This window comes from Marmota flaviventris, chromosome 7, assembly GCF_047511675.1.
Source record: "Marmota flaviventris isolate mMarFla1 chromosome 7, mMarFla1.hap1, whole genome shotgun sequence".
Lineage (NCBI taxonomy): Eukaryota > Metazoa > Chordata > Mammalia > Rodentia > Sciuridae > Marmota > Marmota flaviventris.
Genome location: NC_092504.1, coordinates 143956335 through 143975272, shown reverse-complemented (window position 1 = coordinate 143975272; position 18938 = coordinate 143956335). Strand labels below are relative to the sequence as shown.

At 47.4% G+C, this 18938-nt stretch overlaps 1 protein-coding gene across 1 annotated transcript in view; it reads right to left on the bottom strand.

The window, feature by feature from the left end:
• The window catches only part of Prdm5 (PR/SET domain 5), a 132572-nt gene that overhangs the window by 49197 nt on the left and 64437 nt on the right, over positions 1-18938 (bottom strand). The window contains exons 10-12 of the mRNA XM_071614873.1: positions 8575-8668; positions 4872-5032; positions 1514-1607 (exon numbers count right to left, since the gene is read on the bottom strand). Coding sequence (XP_071470974.1) covers positions 1514-1607; positions 4872-5032; positions 8575-8668 — 349 coding nt within the window. The remainder of the gene's footprint in view (positions 1-1513; positions 1608-4871; positions 5033-8574; positions 8669-18938) is intronic.

Here is an 18938-nt window from a genome sequence, read left to right as displayed (position 1 = left end):
ACTGACTCAGTCGCATCAGGATGTTCCCAGGCATCACTGTGAACCTGTCACCCTGACATGCAGCTACCACACGCACTCCCTCTTCCCTACTCTCTCCTGCACACATAAATGGTGAGCAGGAGTGACTCCATGCAGTCTGCCGAGCACCCTCAATCACAGCTCTATACAGCCCCAGTGAATAGGGCAGGGCTGCCCAGGGACCTCAGAGCCTGCCCAGGACCTCCCTGCTCTCTGCAAGCTGCATACAGGCAGCCGCCATCGACGTGCTTTCCAGAGCACATGACTAGATGAGGCCCTCTGCTGCCCCTATCCTGTCCAGCTCATCACTGGATGTGGTGCTTTCTCTTGACCAGTGCACGGCAGAAAGGCCTCTTCTGCTCTGCGGAGCCCCACAGCCAAAGCCATCCCACAATGCTCAGCCACGGTGCTCACGTGTGTCATTTAGAAGCATCTAGTGGCCCCACTAAGACAACAAATACTACAGTGACTACATGTCCATTAGCTTAAGGCACAAAATATCCAAAATAATAAATCATGCACCATTGTCCCTCCTCCTCCGTGTCCAGCAATCACAGGCTTGGTTCTTTGGCCACATGCGTGCTGGCATTCCTGCCTTCACAGCAGTCGCTGTGCTACACCGACAGGTCCTGGGGATATAATGGTCAATAAAAAACAAATCCCATGGCCTTGAGGAGGAAGCTTCTTGAGCATAGTCAGCCTGCGGATTTCCCCATGCAATACTATCCAGTCGCGAAGACGGGTGAGCTGAGGGTGCTCAGAGCCTAGAGCTGCTTTCAAGTCTTTTTCAATGACAGATAAATCCAGACAGGGTCCTTCAAAAACACTTAGTAACTGAATAACCCTTTAGCAGGGTACCCACTTTCTTGGCAGGCACTGCACAAGATGCAGTCAGAAAGAAGGGGGCCCCTGGGAAGCAAGCCAGTGCATAGTGCTCACCCAGTAAATGCCCAGGGCATCCGAGCAGCTTCCACGGCTTCTCAAAGTTAAAGGGGCCACATTTGGTGACAGTTACAGGAAGGGGTGGAGAAGCAGCCCCTCCACCTTTGATAAAAGGTGACATCTACTCCCTATTCCCTCATTTTGAGTCCTAAACAGGGCAAGCCAGGTGCGGATGGTGCACACTTGTAACCCCAGAGGCTTGGGAGGCTGAGCAGGAGGATGGCAAGTTCAAGGCCAGCCTCAGCAACTTAGTAAGACCCTGTCTCAAATAAAAAATAAAAAGGGTTGTTGGTATGTCTGAGTGATTAAGCAACCCAGTTCAAGCCCCAATACAAAAAAATAAATAAAAACCAACCCCACACAGGGTCAACCACGGCTATATCACGACTTAACATCAACAAAATTATTTCCACTGCAGGCATTTTACTTTTTTGGGGAAATTCAGTTATTCAAAACCAGTCTAGAGTGAGGCACTGGACGTCACAGCACTATGGAAGGCAGCCTCCAGCTGGGAGCTAATGTCTGGGTGTCTGGCCCCAGGCCCATGCCCTACCTGTGTGGCTCCGGATGTGGACCCTCAGTGTCCCGCTGCTGGCGAACTTCTGGCCACAATATGGGCAGACCTTCTCCTTTTCTCCTGTGTGTGTCTGAAGGGAAGGGAGACAAGTAGGAAGAATTAGGGCTGATTAAGTGTCTCTGACAATAGTAAATCCTTATTTTCCAGGATTACGTTTCATTAAAATGATTTAAAATCACAATGAGATTTAAACAATTTATCATGGATATTCCCATGGGTTCAAATGAACCCTCAGAACTGTGTGTTAGTGTTAATTTGAAAACAGTTCTGTAGTTCACTTTTTAAGGCTTTATGGAGCACCCACCGAAATGTGATGAAGTTACAGGAAACCACGTAAATGAGCAAAACCCAGAGCCAGGAGGGGCAAATGCACCCACTCTGCCAAGACCACTCCTGGAAGCACCTCCTACATTCTGTGTGCATTTAACTCTTGAGGACAGAATTAATATCAATAAAGCCATCTGTTACTTAATTATGATTATCTGGAATGATTTTACTGCAAAGCAGAAAGGGACACAGATCTAATGAGACCTCAAGCCAGTAGGTGTTAACTAAATATAGTCAGTGTGAAGCCCTGCTCTCAGTACCTTTCATCCAGGCATAAGACCTTCCCACCAAGAGAAGTGAGTGGTGTCCTCAAAAGTGAGTAGCAACCAATGTCCATAATTTAAATCAAAGAGACCTTTCCGGAAAGTAGAGGTATGAAACTTGGACCCCTCTCATCAGGAGACCAGTTTTTCCACCAATATCAAAACATATTGTTCCAATACATGAGAGGTGAAAGCCCTCTGTCAGACCCCAGTGTTTCTCATGGGAAGGCTGGAGGGGAGGCATGGAATTCCTGCAGGTATCTGCACGCGGTCTCTGAGACAATTTTCAGGGTGTTTTCCCAATGATAACCTAACAATTAAAAAGCCGGGAGTGAACCAACTGGGCTACCATCGCCGAGCAGAGCTTCCGGACCTGAGCCTGCATCTGCTCTCCTGCAAATTACTGGCAGGTACTGCTACGCGCATTACCATGGACCAGCCAAAAGGGAACAGGAAAGGGGTTTTTAATGGAATGTTCTCAGAAGGGAAACGGGGGAGAGCAGAAGAGACAGCAGACACTTTGCCACCTAGCCACCCCAAAGGACTGACACAAACACACTTCCATCTTTCAATCAATTAGTTACTAACTCTAACAGTTAGTTTCATGTCTTATTGGTATTTAATTTGCAAATTACACGATGGTATAAAAAGATGTATTGAAATGCGCACAACTGGGTTTGTGATTTTTAAAATGGCTATAAACTAAAATACCTTATTAACATTAGATAGCTCAGTCCTGCACAACTGTTTCCCTTGAAAGGATTCATACTACAAGCAAGTTGGAGAAACAGCCTCATCAGCCCCGTACCCACCAAAGGTGCCATCTGCGATGGCACCCTTAATTCTGCACGTGGCAGGTACTTGACTTTCTCTCTCACCAAAAGTCCTGCCTGTGCACTAGGGAAGAGCCTTTGCCTGGCACCTTGGGCTCATGTTGAGGGAAGGAGGAGCCGACCTACAACAGACCTGTCTTCTCACGCCCCACAGAGGGCAGGGGACAGCAAGTCCTCCCTGGGCAGCTCGAGGTCCTCTGGAAAGTGTGCATCTGCTATTATCACCCTGGCTGCTCAAACAGGAGGTGGCCCGCTAACTGTGGCATCTCCATGAGACCCCAGCAATTTTGCTGCCATGACATTGCCTCACTATTCAGTTACATGTTACATGTGCTGAAATCCCAGATAGTATGGAAGGTTTCAAACTAGACACTAAGGCTGCATCAATAAAACAAATTAAAATATTTTTTTTAACTAAAAAATGTATCTTATCATTAGCAACAGAATCTGCTTAGACACCTTAAGACACTGAAAGTACAAAACTCAACTACCTGAAATGTGCCTAAGAAAGCCTAGAAGCCTCTTACTGGAACATGCCATGTACACATATGAGATGAAAGAGAGCAACGCACTGTCACGACACACGACTAAACCAGTGAGGGTCATTCCAAGTGAATTTGGGGACTAAATAAAGACACAGACACAGACACAGAAAACACCTTTTCTTTGAGTTCAGTGACGCTCCTAAGCCACAGCTCCCACAAGGGGAGCAAGGCAGGCAAGAAAGAAAGAGAGCACACCTCGAACCCGGGTTTTATTGGGAGAAGCCATTCAAATGAGGCAAGGGGTCAGGTTTCAGGGGGTTGAGTCTAGCTTCCTGATGTCTGCTGACAGCTTGGAAGGCCACACCTATCTCATATGCTATGTGATGATCAAAGGCAGAATAAGCAAAAGGGACACCCACGTGCACAGCCCAGACAGAGCAGCATCGTCAGTCCAGTCCACTTTGTGTTCAAGATGCGCACAGCTCACACACAGCCCATGGCTGGCTCGCCACAACGCACCTCTGTGTGATGGTGTGCTAGCAGACAACAGCAAGATCACCCTTCAAAACCCATTCTTATTTTCCTCACTTACCACAAATTTTTTTTTAAAATTGTAAATACATGCAAAAAAAGTAATGCATCCAAAAAGCTTCATTACCCTTGAACATTAGAGACATGGAAGAGACAGCTGCTCAGGTCCGTCCTTCTGAAGGGGCCAGGTTAAAGACAGGCCCCAAAGTCCCACATCTCCAACTCCCTTGGTAGCACACTTCAATCATTCCTGAGCTCAACATTAAAACCTTTAACTGCATTTGTTACAAAATGAATTTTGCTATTTCAAAAGTGTACTTTAAATGCATGTTTTCAACAAATGGAAAACAAACTATTGACATGCTTGAGGTACCATGCAACTAGCGTGAGGCAGATCACACCATCCCCACATTGCTCTGAGTAAGGCACCACCTTGTAGGAGCTGAGCAAAGACTTATGAAATCCTTGTCCTTGTCAGGAACCTCCCTGTGCCCTAGAGAGTGAAGACAAAGGGCCAGGCCAATCCAGGAAGGCCCAGTCTAATTACTTCAATTATTCCCAACACAATCTGAATTACCTGGGAAAAAAGAAACTTACTAAGGAAAAATGCATAGTTTTTAAAAGAAAAAAAATCTACATTAACCCCCAAATGTGTAAAGATGGATAAGCTCCTACTCACTGAATATCTGTACGACCCACTAATCCACAAGGGTCATGTAGAATCTATATCTGACTCTGAGCTTCCTTCATGGAGAAAACACGTCTATTCTGCAAAATGGGAAAGCTACGTTTACTGAGGAGGTGGTATAAACCTGTCGTTTTGTTGGAACAGCTGAGGGGTTGGGGGAACTGGCCTGCACCCACAGAACTCTACCCTGGGGAGGCTTCCACTCACCTTCTTGTGGCTTCTGAGCACAGACGGTGTGACGAAGGCCTTGTTGCACAGCTCACAACTGTACTTCTTGTGTCTCTCGTGGACCACCTGGACGTGGACATTCAATGTGTCCTTCCTTTTGAAGGTGGCCTCACAGTGGTGACACTTAAAAGTCCTCTCACCTGGGAAACAGAGTCAGATGACAGAACCAGGAACAGGCAGGGCCCCATTACCCCCTACCAAGTTCCTTGTACCTCTGGCAGTTTCTCGTAACCATGAAAGCTCACTGTATGCAGCAGCTCCCATCCACCTGTACTGACTCACTTGGTGGCTGCAGAAAGTCCCCATGACCCAAGGAAAGCCCTGGAACCTATATTGTCAGTCTCCCCCACTGGAAAACATGGGAGTGACTCAGCTGATGCTCCACAGGGAGAGCGAACACACTTTAAATATGCATCTCCAGTTGACATGCTCAGCTTGGCTGAAGGAGACCCTGGCAGTGACATGAGGCCACTGTCCAGCAAGGCCAGTGGTTTGGCCCCTCCCACACTCCCCTCAAAACACCCCATGTGGGCCCTGAGGCCTCCAGGACAGGGCCCAGCAAGCTGGGCTGCAGGGTAGAGCTCGGGAGGAAATCCCAGGAAGACAGGCCCACTCAGGGCTGCCTTGCACTCTGAAGAGGGAGGAGATGGCAGCTGCTCACCTACCAGATCTCAGAACCCCTCAATGGGCCCTGAATGCTGGGGCAGCTCCCCAGGCCCTTAGAAGGGGAGAGAGGGATGGCATTCCCCTCCCTTCAGTATGCAGCCTAGGCCCCAGGGGAACAATTCCAAACAACAACAAAAAAAAAAAACAAAAAAACACTAAGGATCTTGGGGAGCTTGAAACCTTTCCTAAAATGCGTCTTTGACACTCCTCTTAAGACGTGGGCCTACTTTAGGTGATCACTCTAGTACAGCTTCAGCAGTGAATGTGCATAATTAAGAGACAGGGCTTTGTAACAGAACATTACGAACACACGCAGACAGGATGCAACTGAACTTCCCCTTTAGAGAACTAAATGGGCACGTGGCCCACAGGCAGACCATAGGTCCAATGGAGAGCACCTCACTTTCAGCCCAGCCCTCTTACATCCTCCCTTCCCCCTGCACCAGCACTAAATTTAGAAAGGGGAAGATTCTTGGGATTTCTTCATTCTACATTTAAGAAAGGAAGAACAGACAAAAAGAAGGAAAAAAGAAAAGGAAACCAATTCCCTCCCTTGTCTTGTCTTGTCTTTTTTTGGTACCTGGGACTGATCTCAGGGGTACTAGACCACTGAGCCTTATCCCCAGCCCTATTCTGAATCATTAAGAAAGTAAGGAAACACCAACTGATGCGGGATCATGAGTGCTAATGAGAATGATTTCAAATGAATTCAGGAGCTGGAAAGATCTTAGAAGTAAAGGAAAAAAAAAAAAAACAACAACAAACCCAAGATCGCTGCAAGGCATTTTTATTGAACTATCAAATGAATCAAATTATTGGTTCCCATACAAACACTTTACCAAGTTACTCCAAGGAAGTTCTGACCTTCTTCATATTTGAATTTTTGACTTCTTTGTCTTCATCAGATGAGACTGTCTTATTTATTTTGTCAGATTTGTTTATCTTTAGTTTATCAGATTTTTTCCCCTCCTAATACCTAGAAGTTAGTAAGCAGCCTCTCCTGGTTTTCAGTATACAAGAAAACGGCAAAAATTTCCAAAGTAATAAGATAATGGTTTAATATTTTAGCCAGAATGCAGAGGCAAGTTTCTAACATCAGCCTTTGTGTTTTAAAGTAAATGGGTTTGAATTTTCATGATGTGTGAGACAAGACAGACCTAGTGTTTGGTCCTCTCTATTCCGCCCACATCTGTTTTCTCAGCTTGCTAACTCCAAGCCTTCACTGACGTCTACCTTTCCCTTCAAACATCAAGGTGCCTCTCCTGACAGATGGCACTGGGAGGCTTCAGGAAGCCTCTCAAAAGGTGCAGAGGGTGCCGAGGACATCACAGAAAAGACATGGCACACAGAACCCACCCTTATTTCTCAAGATGATAAGAATCAAATGCCTTGCTATTATGAAAAACAAAATTTCATTTTGCACAGAAAAATATCCCAAGCATCACAACCAATTTGGCTGTATAAATCTTAAAATGAGGCTCCCTTCTTCAAATCCCTATCTTAGAACCCATTAATCTCATTTGCAGCCCCTTCTCTTAGACTAAGCAAGAGTGGAACAGGCAGCAGCTGCTACTGTCCCACAGGCTCGTCCTCTGTGAGGGAGTGGGAGCTGTGCTGGAGGTTCCCACAGAGCCTGGGGTGACAGGGCAGGTCTGAGAGCCTGGGAGCTCTCCAGGGAGGTGACACACATCCTCACCCCACCTCAAGGCACTTGCAAGCCTCTGTCTTCACCACTTTTCATCATAGACACCTGAACTTGACAGAGAAATTCCTTCCAGGACAAAGCTGATGTCCTATTGTCCCAGAAACTCAAGGCTTCCGCAGTGTCAGGAACTTGCCATGTGCTCAGGGTTTTCGACTGATAAAGGGTCTCAAGTTAAAAGAAGTGTAAATATTCCCCACGCTGCGCACTGTTTTCTAGTTTCTGATGTGCTAGTGCAGTGCATCTCTGGTCACTTTAACATCTGAATCCACCTTAAAACTCAGCTCAGCAGTACTGTTCTCCTTCCCAGAAGTGATGTTCTTCAGTGGTTAATTCTGTAAAGTTCTCAAATAGCGTCTACTATAACTCTTAGACTCTCATAGTGTGTTTGTGCAAACATTAACCCAAAAGGAAAAAAAAAAATCTCCTCTGCCAAATCTGTGAGAAATCAGAGGTAGCACAGCAGGGAGCAACACCCTGCTGTCAGAGACCCCACTCAGGCCTGCTTCCTTAGCCTCAGTAGTCTCGATTCCTCTCAAATTAAGGTTCTAGATGATGCCAAGTACAATGGCACATGCCTGTAATCCCAGTGGCTTGGGAAGCTGAGGCAGGAGGATCACAAGTTTGAAGCCAGCTTCAGCAACTTAGTGAGGCCCCAAGCAACTTAGTGAGACCCTGTCTCAAAATAAAAAACAAAACATGCTGGGGATGTGGGTCAGTACTTAAGTGCCTCTGGGTTCAATCCCCAACCTCCCCCTCCAAAATCCAATGTGCACTGTGATCCTCTCCAACTTTAAAGTCTATAAGTTGTCAAATCATGTCACTATGCCCATGCTTTAAAGAGGCATGCCTGCTCAGGGGTAGCCTGACACGTGTGAGGCACTGGGTTCAATCATCATAAAAATAAATTAAAGGTATTGTGTCCATCTACAACCAAAATAAATTTAGAAAAATTTTCTAAAAAAGAGGCAGGCCTGCTTTCTTGTTCGACACAACTGAGAGGGAAAGGATGTCTTCAAAACAAAACTCAAAGCTCCCCCACTGAGTCTGAGACTCACTCTATGTACAAACTATAAATCCATGGAAGAAAAGACAGAAAATGAAGTACCTCACAAGACAACTGATCTTACTATGGGGAAAAACGTCATGACAGAGGAAGTAAAGGTGAAAGGCAGGACTGCCAGTCCTCTCCTGTTCAGGAACAGATGCCCTAACCACGTACGGCTGGGCTTCTGGGAGGCCCAAGATCCCCAGGGCTCTAAGAACAGGGTGGGAAAGCCCCTCTGCTTCCCCACTGCCCACACAGGCACTTACTGGTGTGTATCAGCAGGTGTCTCTGCAAGGAAAAGGGCGTCCGGAACAAAGCTTTGCACTCCTCACACTGGAAGGGCCTCTCCTGGGAGTGGGTCTGCAGAAGAGAAACATCAGAGTCAGGAGAAGGGCGGGCCAGCGGTCACTGCAGAGCAGAACAGGGAGGCACAATGCCAAGGGGTGGAGAGGAAGGAGCGGGGGTCCTGGCTCTTGCAGCACCATTCTCCCGCCACTCAAACATGGGGCTGTGCGCACAGGCACAAAACAGGCGCACCATCGAACCCTTACATTAATCAAAAATGTGGTAAATAGCCAAGAAAATTGCTCCTGCTATCTTAAGTTGCTAATCTGAACACGATAACTTCCCTGGTTCTTTTCTGCTTGGATCTACTCTGCAGAGTGAATGGTGGGCGCCCCCTCTCAAGACTCAACCTCCTGTAGCCAGGTGTGAACTACACTGGGACACTCTGGCCCTCTTCCCCTGAGCTGAAGCTTCCCTGAATGATTCCCAGCCCTCAGCAGGCAGCAGGCCTCAGTGCTGCCCATCCCCATGTTACACCGGGGAAGGGGATATGCTCTGGTTAAGCCTATTTGACAGCTGCTAGATATTTAGCTTGTGTCAAATGCTAGGTGAACCCCTCATAGGAATCACTTCAATTAATTCCAACAGCAACTGGACTAATGAAACGCTGCTGTTGTCACCATTTTACAGAGAGAAAAGGAAGGCTTGAAAGGTGTCATTAACTATCCAAGATCAAGCAGTGTGGAGGCACAGGCACACGGGAAGTAAGGGCACACTGATAAGCAGCAGCAGGGCAGGCCCCCATCAGATCTCAAATCCGGAGACAGAGACACAGGGCAGCTTCCCGCCCCTGCTTTCTGTTCCACGCAGGATAAGCCCACCGAGCACACCGTGTGAAAGGAGGTTCATTCTGCCATGGATGGCAGGATGAGAAGGGCCATAATTTCAAAAGAAAAAAAACTGAACTAGACTCTTATTACAATAAAGGAGACCACCTGAGTTCCGTGATATATGTGGTACAAAAATACAGAGAATACTTTTTTAAAGTCACTTTCTGCACACCAGATTGCTTAAAATTTTCATAGCTTAATGGCCAGTCTAAAACACAAGATCCAAGCATCATCTATTAACACAACATTGGTAATAAAGTGATTACTACACTGTTTTCAGTTGTGAAAAATATAAAGGATGGAAGAAATGGACATTAAAGTCAAGGATAAATCAAAGAAAATCCAATGTATTCTTCAGCCACAGAATTCTTTAGCACCAAAGTTAGAATGAAAGCATGGAAACAGATGAATGGAAGTCGGCACTAATGAGGACTTTTCCCTGGTTACACAGAACATGTGAACACCCAGGGCAGGAGTGGGCGCTGCTCAACAGGGAACAAGCCCAACCGCTAGCTGAAGGGCTGGGAGCCGCCCTGTGGACGTTCAAGGACAAGGCCAGGCCTGTTCTCACTCTTTACATTAAGATTCACACGGATCCAGCTCGCTTTAAGAACAAAACCTAAAGGTGCTGGAAGAAAGTATGAATGGATTTTTAAATAATTTTTGAGTGGAGAAAGGCTTTGTAATCATGGTAGAGAACCAGGTGTTCAGATAACAGAAATAAATGAACTCAAAACTGCAAAGTGAGACTATTCAGTGACAGGCAAAGGAAATATCTGCAGCAGAAAATAAGAGCTTGATGTTGCGAATGCAGAGAGTTATGCATAGCAGCAAGGAGACGTGAGCTCCAGAAGAACGTCAGCAGCCAGCTCGCTCCAGGTGGCCCTGGAACATTGCTTGTCACATGATGCCACCTGTCTAGGCTGTGTACCTCGGGGCACTGTGTGCTGGTTCTGGCTGTTATGACAGGGAAACAGCAGCAAAGAGAAAAGACATAGTTCCTGCTACCCTGGAGTGGGTCACTGGTGGGGAAAGAGCCAGGGGAGTGACCTGTCAGGGAGGCACACCTGCACGGAGAATGGGCAGGAAGAGGTTAGATGGCCAGCGCTGCAGACAATAGGCTGGGACTCTGCAGGGAGGCCAGCAAGGGCAGGGGTCTGGGCCCAGGTGGGAAGCAGCCAGGGGGCCCGCCTGGTGCAGCACAGGAAGAGCAGGGAAAAGGGAAGACCCACAGAGGACCAGGGGGAGGCAGAGATGAGGCATGTAGGATGTGCTCTGCCAAGAGAGACGATCGTGTCCAGGGTTTGGGCAGCTGAGTGGCAACTCTTGCTTCACACTTAACAGAATGCCATGGTGACCGTGTTGGGAACAGGACACAGGGATCACAAAGAGCAGGAAAACTGGAGAAGAGTGGCAATAAACCAGCCAGTGGAGCTATCACTGAAGGTCCAAAAGCGTGTGCATGGCAGGGTGCCATGTGTCCTGGAGAAGGAGGAGGCTGCAGGGAGGGACAAGGACACAGAGGGAGCAGCATGACTTTAGGGTCTGCAGCCAAGTCATGCAGCCATGGATGGCCACTAGCAGACATGAGGGCCAGCAGGCACCAAGTGGGTCCACGAAGACCAGCAGTCCATCTGGCCAAGTTCAGGTGTCTAGAAGGCAGGAAAACACTTCCAGTATGGACTACAGGATTCCAAGGTATCTACACTACACATGGTACTAATACTTAATTCTCAAATACAATGAAAAAGTGGAAAATTAGAAGCAAAGATAGTATCTCAGCTGCCAAACATGAAGAAAAGGGGCATCTTTCAGGGCTGGCTGAAAGTGGGGCAGTCTCACCCGCTGTACCTGGGCTGCCAGCCTTCTGGGGGCAGGGTAGCACTCTGCACCAAAGGACAAACACACACCCCACCTAGCCAGCTGCCTCTGCAGAAACACATCTGACAAGTGTTCAAACAAATTTTTACAAAAGGAAAATGCCTCAATGCCCACAAAAGATGTAAATGTGGTTAATTAAATTATAGTGGAACTCAAAACTGCAAAGTGAGACTCTTTAGTGACAGGCAAAGGAAATATCTGCAGCAGAAAATAAGAGCTTGATGTTGCAAATGCTGAGAGCTTGCTTAGCAGCGAGGAGAGGGGAGCTCCAGAAGAACAACAGGAAAACAGTCACAAAACTAGTAAAAATAACTCAAGATAAAACAAATTATGATTGTACTTTTCCTTTCTTTAATAAGGAAAGTCATCTGTAACATGTTTTGAGTGTCAAAAGTCGAAGTCGAACATTATGCATGGAGGACCACACTCCGCACACTCTGTAGAGATGGAGCCAGGGAGGGCTCTGCGGAACACCTAGGAGGGCTGGGGGCAGGAGGCGGCGGCTGTCCCACACAGCATTTGCATTCTTCTTATACTTTTTTATTCATTTACTTATTTTTGATGTTTGGACTTTTTACAGTAGATAGAACTATTACCAAAAGATTTTTTTTTAGAGTATTCCACCTGAAACACGGGATTGCTTTGATCTTCCAAACACACCATATTCCCTCCTGATCAGTCTTCTCTTCTTCCAAATCTAGGACAAAGAAATCCTATGGAAATTATTTCTCAGCGAAGGCCAGCAATACATCTTAGGCAGCCCACTAGCAGCAGGCAGACGGCAAGCAACTGCTCTTGTCAAGAACGCAAGCAACTGCTCTTGTCAAGAACCATCCAGCAGCACCACCAGCCGGGCCGCAGCACCTGCGGGAGAGCAGGCAGAGAAATGGTGCTGGAGGGACATGTGAGAATGGAGGCAGCACAATGCTGGCACATTAAGAGGAGAGAACTTTTGTGTCCAGCAGAAGGTATTTAACTTTTGTGTCCACCAGATGAAATTAAGCTTTTTTAGAAGTGTCTAATCCTTGAGTTTTTCATCTATAATGAGTGCCAAACTTTCCACTGATTTATTATCAGAAGGTCCTATGATAAGCAGCAGAACATCCCTGTTCAGGCGCCAAGTCCCTGGTGATACCACATCTGCCAAGGTGACAAATGAACTAGCCCTGGGCGAGTGCCATGAAACCTATCTCTTCCTATGCCAGCTACTGCAATGCACCAAGTCTGATGACTATTCCAGACGTAGAAAATGCTAGGAAATATGCAACTGTTGAGATGTCACAGAATGCTTCAGGAGGTCTTTCCCATAATGTACAATAATTAGAAGATTAGTACCTTCCTAGTCACACAGCTCAAACATTTATTTCATGACGGTAGAATAAAATTTTTATCAGCACTATTCACCATTAAAAATTACAACCCTGGGGCTAGGGCTGGGGCTCAGTGGTAGAGCACTCGCCTAGCATGCATGAGGCACCGGGTTCAATCCTCAGCACCACATAAAAATAAAATAAAGATACTGTGTCCACCTAAAACAAAAAAATAAATAAATTTTTTAAAAAATTACAACCTCGACTTTCAATAATATGTACTGCTCCACAGTAACAATATTTACTGTTAGTGGCATTTTTTTCTTTGGGCTATCTATGTTGCAGGAAAACAATCACAAGACTAGTAAAAATAACTAAAGATAAAATAAATTTGGAGCAAATATATATTTGTTATAAATATTCTTTTTAAAAAGGAGTTTTGCTGGTGAAGATGTTTTGTTGGTGAAGACCCAAGCCTGCATATCATAAGCACATTACTGTCCCACTGAGCCCCATAATGAGCCTAAAGCTATATAAATATGTGCTATCTGGCTGTTTACACAGATTGTGGATCAAAATTTTACTGTCAAATTTATAACTGGCTACTTTAAATGGCCTCCTCCTCTGAAAACTAAATTGAACTGAGAAAGATAATGAGAAATACACAAGTTCCTGCAGTAAGGAGCCGCTCATTCCACACTGCGGAGTTGGGAGTGTGTTCCAGTGGTGCTCCCACAGAAGCACATCCTTGCACAGCCAGCCCAGCAGTCCCTGCCTGAGAGCTAGAACCCCGTTTCATACGCCCCATAGCCTTGAGTGTGCCCCGAGCAGGGCAGGGGATTCACCAAGAAGAGGAACAGCAATGGGCTATCAGAGCAGCCTGGGAAGGAAGCAGCTTAGACCCGCCCAGGGAGCACCCCTCCATGGCACTGCCAGGACTCTGATCCAGGACGTTTCAACAAGCCCCACTTGGACCACACATGGCCTCTAGGGGGTGAGCACCATGGCTTCCAAGTACTGCCTCTTTGTGACAGCCATGGTAATCACAGCTAATGTAGATCCACACAGACGCTCTTTGAATTGATGCCCACAGGACCTGAGGACGTCACACAGCTGTGCAGGTAACAGATATCTCTGGCTTCCACTCTTGAAGGAACAGGGCTCAACTCATCGCAGCAGCTGAAGAGCAGAACTTTCTGCATGACACAGGCATCTGTGTTATGGCTCACAGTGATGGCGTCAGCCCCCCACTGGACAGTTTGTCTAGGCAGCATGCCTCAGATTCAGATTCATGTGCCATCCATGGACAATCACGTTTAGGTTCCCAAAGCCAGCACACCAACAGCAGCGAAGCAATCTCTGTCCTGTTGAAAACACTGACCTTCCAAATATTAATGCCAATTCTTGAAAAGGAAATTATTTCCTATATAAGTCCCTGGAGTTTTTACAGATACTAAGATGATAATATTTGGTGAATATTCGATCAGGTGAAAATAGAACACACAGAGAGAAAGAGAGAGAGAGAGAGTGTGTGTGTTTGTGTGTGTAGTATGTGTGTAGTGTATGTATATGTGTGGTGTGTGTGGTGGGGAGGTGTGGTGTACATTTTGTGTGTATAGTATAGTGTATGTATGTGTATGGTGTAGTGTATGTATGAATGTGTGTGGTGTATGTTTATATGTGTGGTATGGTATGTGAGTAGTACAGCATATGTATGGTGTAGTATGTATGCGTGCAGTATAGTGTGTGTGTAGTGTATAGATGCGTGTATGGTGTGGTGTATATATGTGGTATAGTGTTTGTGTTGTGTATGTGGTGTGGTGTATGTATATGTGTGGTATGGTGTTGTGTGTGTGTGTGGTGTGGTGTGTGGGGGGTGTGGTATGGTGTTGTGTGTGTGTGGTGTGGTGTGTGTATACGTGTGGTATGGTGTGTGTGGTGTGTTGTGTATGGGGGGTGTGGTATGGTGTGTGTACAGTGTAGCATATGTGTGTGTGTGTGTGTGTGTGGTGTAGTGTTGTGTGTGTATGGTATGGTGTGTGTGTGCATGCACACGCATGCATGATCAAGTCACCCCCCCCAGTTTGCTCAAGTGTGGCCGCTGCCCGAGGACACATTCCCTCTTACTATGCTAAGCCCCACCATGATCTCTTGCTCTAGCTAAATGAAGTTTTCTCAATCCTCTCATTTAATCTTCTAAGGACAGAATGTGGCAGGGAGAGGGATCAGCCCTGCTGTGGAAATGCAGATGGACATGGGTGAAATGGAACATCCAGGGCTGGAGAATGAAGTTGCTGACCACAGAGAAACATGAACCATGGTTTAATTTCTTGCTTTTTCTGCCAAAAATGAAAAACAATGGCCCGCCCATTTATGAACCTACTCATGCACAGGGGAAGTGTCTACATGAAGAACTTTGTGAAGCAGGTTGTTTTTACTATAGGCTACCCATCTCCAGGAAGATGGAAAGGAAGGCGTAGCAGTCTGCTTGTCAAAAGTAACCTGTCTGGAACACCACAGGAGAGGGTGCTCACAGAGAGAAACCACAAAGATCCTCCCTAGCAGAAATTAAAACACTCTACAAATTGCAATTAATAAGACAGCAGGATTTTGCAAAACAGAATGGAATCCAAAAATAGGGTTTTTGTACTTTAGGAGTTTTATACATCAATATTTCATTCTATTCCTAAAAATAATAAACTCTGGAGGGTTAAAAAACCAACAAAAACATGAACTGGTATAACTTTTAAAAACACTGATGAATATTAGCATAATCTTGGAGCAAAAAGTTTTGCAAATGAGACATTAAATACAGAAGCTACAGACTCAGAAGCCGAAAGTCCATGGTGCATATAATAATTCACAAAATAAAAAGGTAAAACTGTTTTACCATAAAGGTGAAAGTTAGTCAGTGGGGGGCAAGAATTTGAAATAAAAATAGCAAAGGATTAACACCTGTGGCATGTGCACAACTCCTGGAAATCACTGAGAGGCAGCCAGTAGTGCAATTTAAAAAGAAAGGGGGGCGGGGCAGGGGCCAAAAAGCATATATGGGAACTTTTCTGAGGTGGAAAATAAATTTATAAAAGAAGCACAACTTTACCATCATTGCCAAAATGCAAGGAGAGTCCCTTTTCAGTTCTGAGACAGTGAAAAGATGGCACCACCAGACGCTGGCGCTGGTGCAGACGCAGGTGCTTTCCCACAGAGCTAGGAAAGAGCCGCTTCAGAAGGCAGCGGGAAGTGCAGAGGGCAAAACGCGCTCAGCATTAACCCAGAAATCCCATACTCGAGGCCCATGTGCAGAGGGGCCATGGCACACTGAGGGCTCCATACAGAAGCAGGTTCACTGTGCTCTATCCACAGCCTTGGCAGCCAAACTCTGTGCGGCTGAAGGGCACAGTCCTGTGGGCGGAGCCTGCTCCCTAGCGACACCATCAACTCTCAACACCTGTTTCCCAGGTGGGCAGCTGACTCTTGGACTCTTCTCCAAGCCACACCCTCTCCCACAGACAAGGCTGTGAAATGTGAAGGTGAGAGGAGGAAGGCCCTGGCCCTTGGGACTGGTCTCCTGGAAATGCCACACGTGACCCGACACTATGATGTGGTGTCCCCTTCCCTCCGACCCCTCCAGAGCCTGCCACTCCACCAGCAGTCCTTGCTGTTCCTCAGCATTCCCAGGCTGGAGTCCTCACCCAAGGTGACAGTAGTAAGGGTGGCCTTGGGTAACTCCCAACTGGGGTCAGAGTCCTTGTAGGGAACACCCACACTGCACCTGCCCCCTGCCCTGGGAGGATGTAGCACAGGGTCACCTGCAAGCCAGGAGGAACCAGAACCACCAGCACCCTTAGGTGTAGGGTAGTGAGAAGCAGGTGGTCACAGACAGGGCTCCAGTCAGGGTGCCTCGTGGGGCAGCCCAGGAACCCGCCTGCCCTTCTGTGACCCTCCACTCAGACCTCCAACACAGAGGGACCTCCAGTGGGGGCAGGCCTGAAGTGGGGCAGGGGGCCGAGGAGGCGCTGCAAATTAGTCACGGGAACAGGCCCTTGGGACCTGTCACAGAAGCACCATCCCTCCGGTCTTTTTCCTCCAGGCTGTGAGGAGGTTCAGGAGTTGGGGGACGTGGGCCAGCAGGTGCACGGTGGAGAGCTGGGAAGGAGGGCTCTCGAGTGAAGTCAGGGGCCTCAGGGTAAGGAAAGGGGATGGGAAATGAGAGCAGCACAGGGTGCTTACACCTAGGGCTCCAGGAGCACCTGGGGTCTTCAGGCTGCCAAACTCACCCACGAGGAAGTGGGACTGTGATTTACCAGAATGCCACACGACCACCGGCATGTCGGCCAGTCCAGGGAAAGTCAGGTAGGCCAGCCAGCGATGCATGTCACGCACTGACACCCAGACCTGGGGCACCACCTGCCACAGCGACCTCAGCCTAGAGTGCTGGCTCTTCTGGGGTCACTTCTCAGGGCTTTCACTGTGTCATCATCACCCTTCACATTCAGCATGTGATGCATAAGTCGGTATAGCATCTCTCTCCCGGGCCGTCTCAGGAAAGAAGAGCATATGTCAGGAGAACCTCGCACATGGTCAGGATCTGAGCGAGCTCAGCCAAAGGACAACAGCATGCAACCTACCAGAAAGCCTCAGGGGAGAACAGCCACCTGAAGGGCAGCCCAGGAGGGGCACACGCCCAAGGGGAATGAAGCCAAGTGTCCCCAAGGCACCCACGCACCCATGCTCACTGCAGGTTCAACCTGAGAGGCCATCGGCGGATGAGCAGGTAAGGAAATGTGGTATACACACACATGGAATAACAAGCAACCTTTGAGGAGAGGGACATCTGTCACCTATGATATGGGGGACACTGTACCAAGTAAAACAAGCCAAGCGCAGGAAGACTGAAGTCAGGGGCCTCAGGGTAAAGAAACCACAGCGTGATGGCACTTCTGTGTGGACCTAAAAGCCATGCACACAGGCACAGAGCAGTGCAGGAAGGAGGGAGTGCAGAGGTGCAGCTGGAGGAGAGGCAGGTTCCAGCGCGGGGAGGCTGCGACGACAGTGATGATGATGATGATGATGATGATGATGATGATGATGATGTAGGTGCTCCTGAATGCCAAGAGCGGGGCACTTTATATGTGTGCACTGTGCAATATCACACTGGGAGCACACCCTGGAGCAACAACGTCAAGCTGGTTAGCACCCCCGTCACCCTGCACGCTAGCTGTCTGTGGTGAGGCCACTCAGAATCAAAATAGACCTCAGACCAGGAAACACCGAAGACAGCTCTGTCAGGCGGTGGCTGTGCTAACTAGCCAGACTGGTAGTCACTGTACACCGCATCCACATATGAAAACACATTTACACCACAGATCTACACATATTTTGGCAACTATTCCTCAATAATGAATAAAAAACACATTTAAATTTTTTAAAACAAATTGAACATTATTATCTCATCATAATAATAATGAGAACATTATTATCTCATTCCAACTTAAACAAGGTAAGGGACTTGCCATTAGAACTTGGATAAGGACGGCAACTGTGCCCCTCAGAGCGTAGGTCCCTCAGCTGGAGATGGCCTGTGCACGCACACAGAGGCAGACACAGCTCCACCTGAGCCGCTGAGTGCCCATGTCCTGGCCGGAGGGCAGCCGTACTGCCATCACCAAGGCTGTCTCCACCTCGCACCTCATCTCTCAGGTTTGGGACGCCAGCTCATGACCTTTGGGGGAGGGGTCTGTCCTGTTCTAAGACCTAACGGAATTTCACCTAAGCAATTTGATGGACATGAAAATTTTTTTTTTCTTTTCTGTTTTGTTCTTTTTTGGGGAGGTGGGAGACAGTTCCAGGAACCAAACCTAGAGCCTTTGCTTGCTAGACAAGCCCCCTATCACTAAGCCACACTCCAGCCCCAAAGGAATATCCCTTAATCAAAATTCAACACACATGCAGGCACACATATATTATTTCATAAGTGATCCTAACTCGTACCCTTTCTATTTTTTAGTGGCTATTCAGGACCTCTAGTAAATTGGTTCCTAAGCTGGCCGTGGTGTAAAATTCACTACGACTGGATGAACACTGCCCTGAGGGGCCCAGTACAATCACTGCAAGAAAAGCTGTGACTAGTCATCCTTGGTGGCTGCTATAGTACCACCCTGGAAGGCCCCAACGGTCTGAAAGGTAGGCCTTTCTCTGACAGACACACACCCAGCCCTGGGGATTATCCATGGCTCGGTCCTCTGCACCTCCATCCTGCGT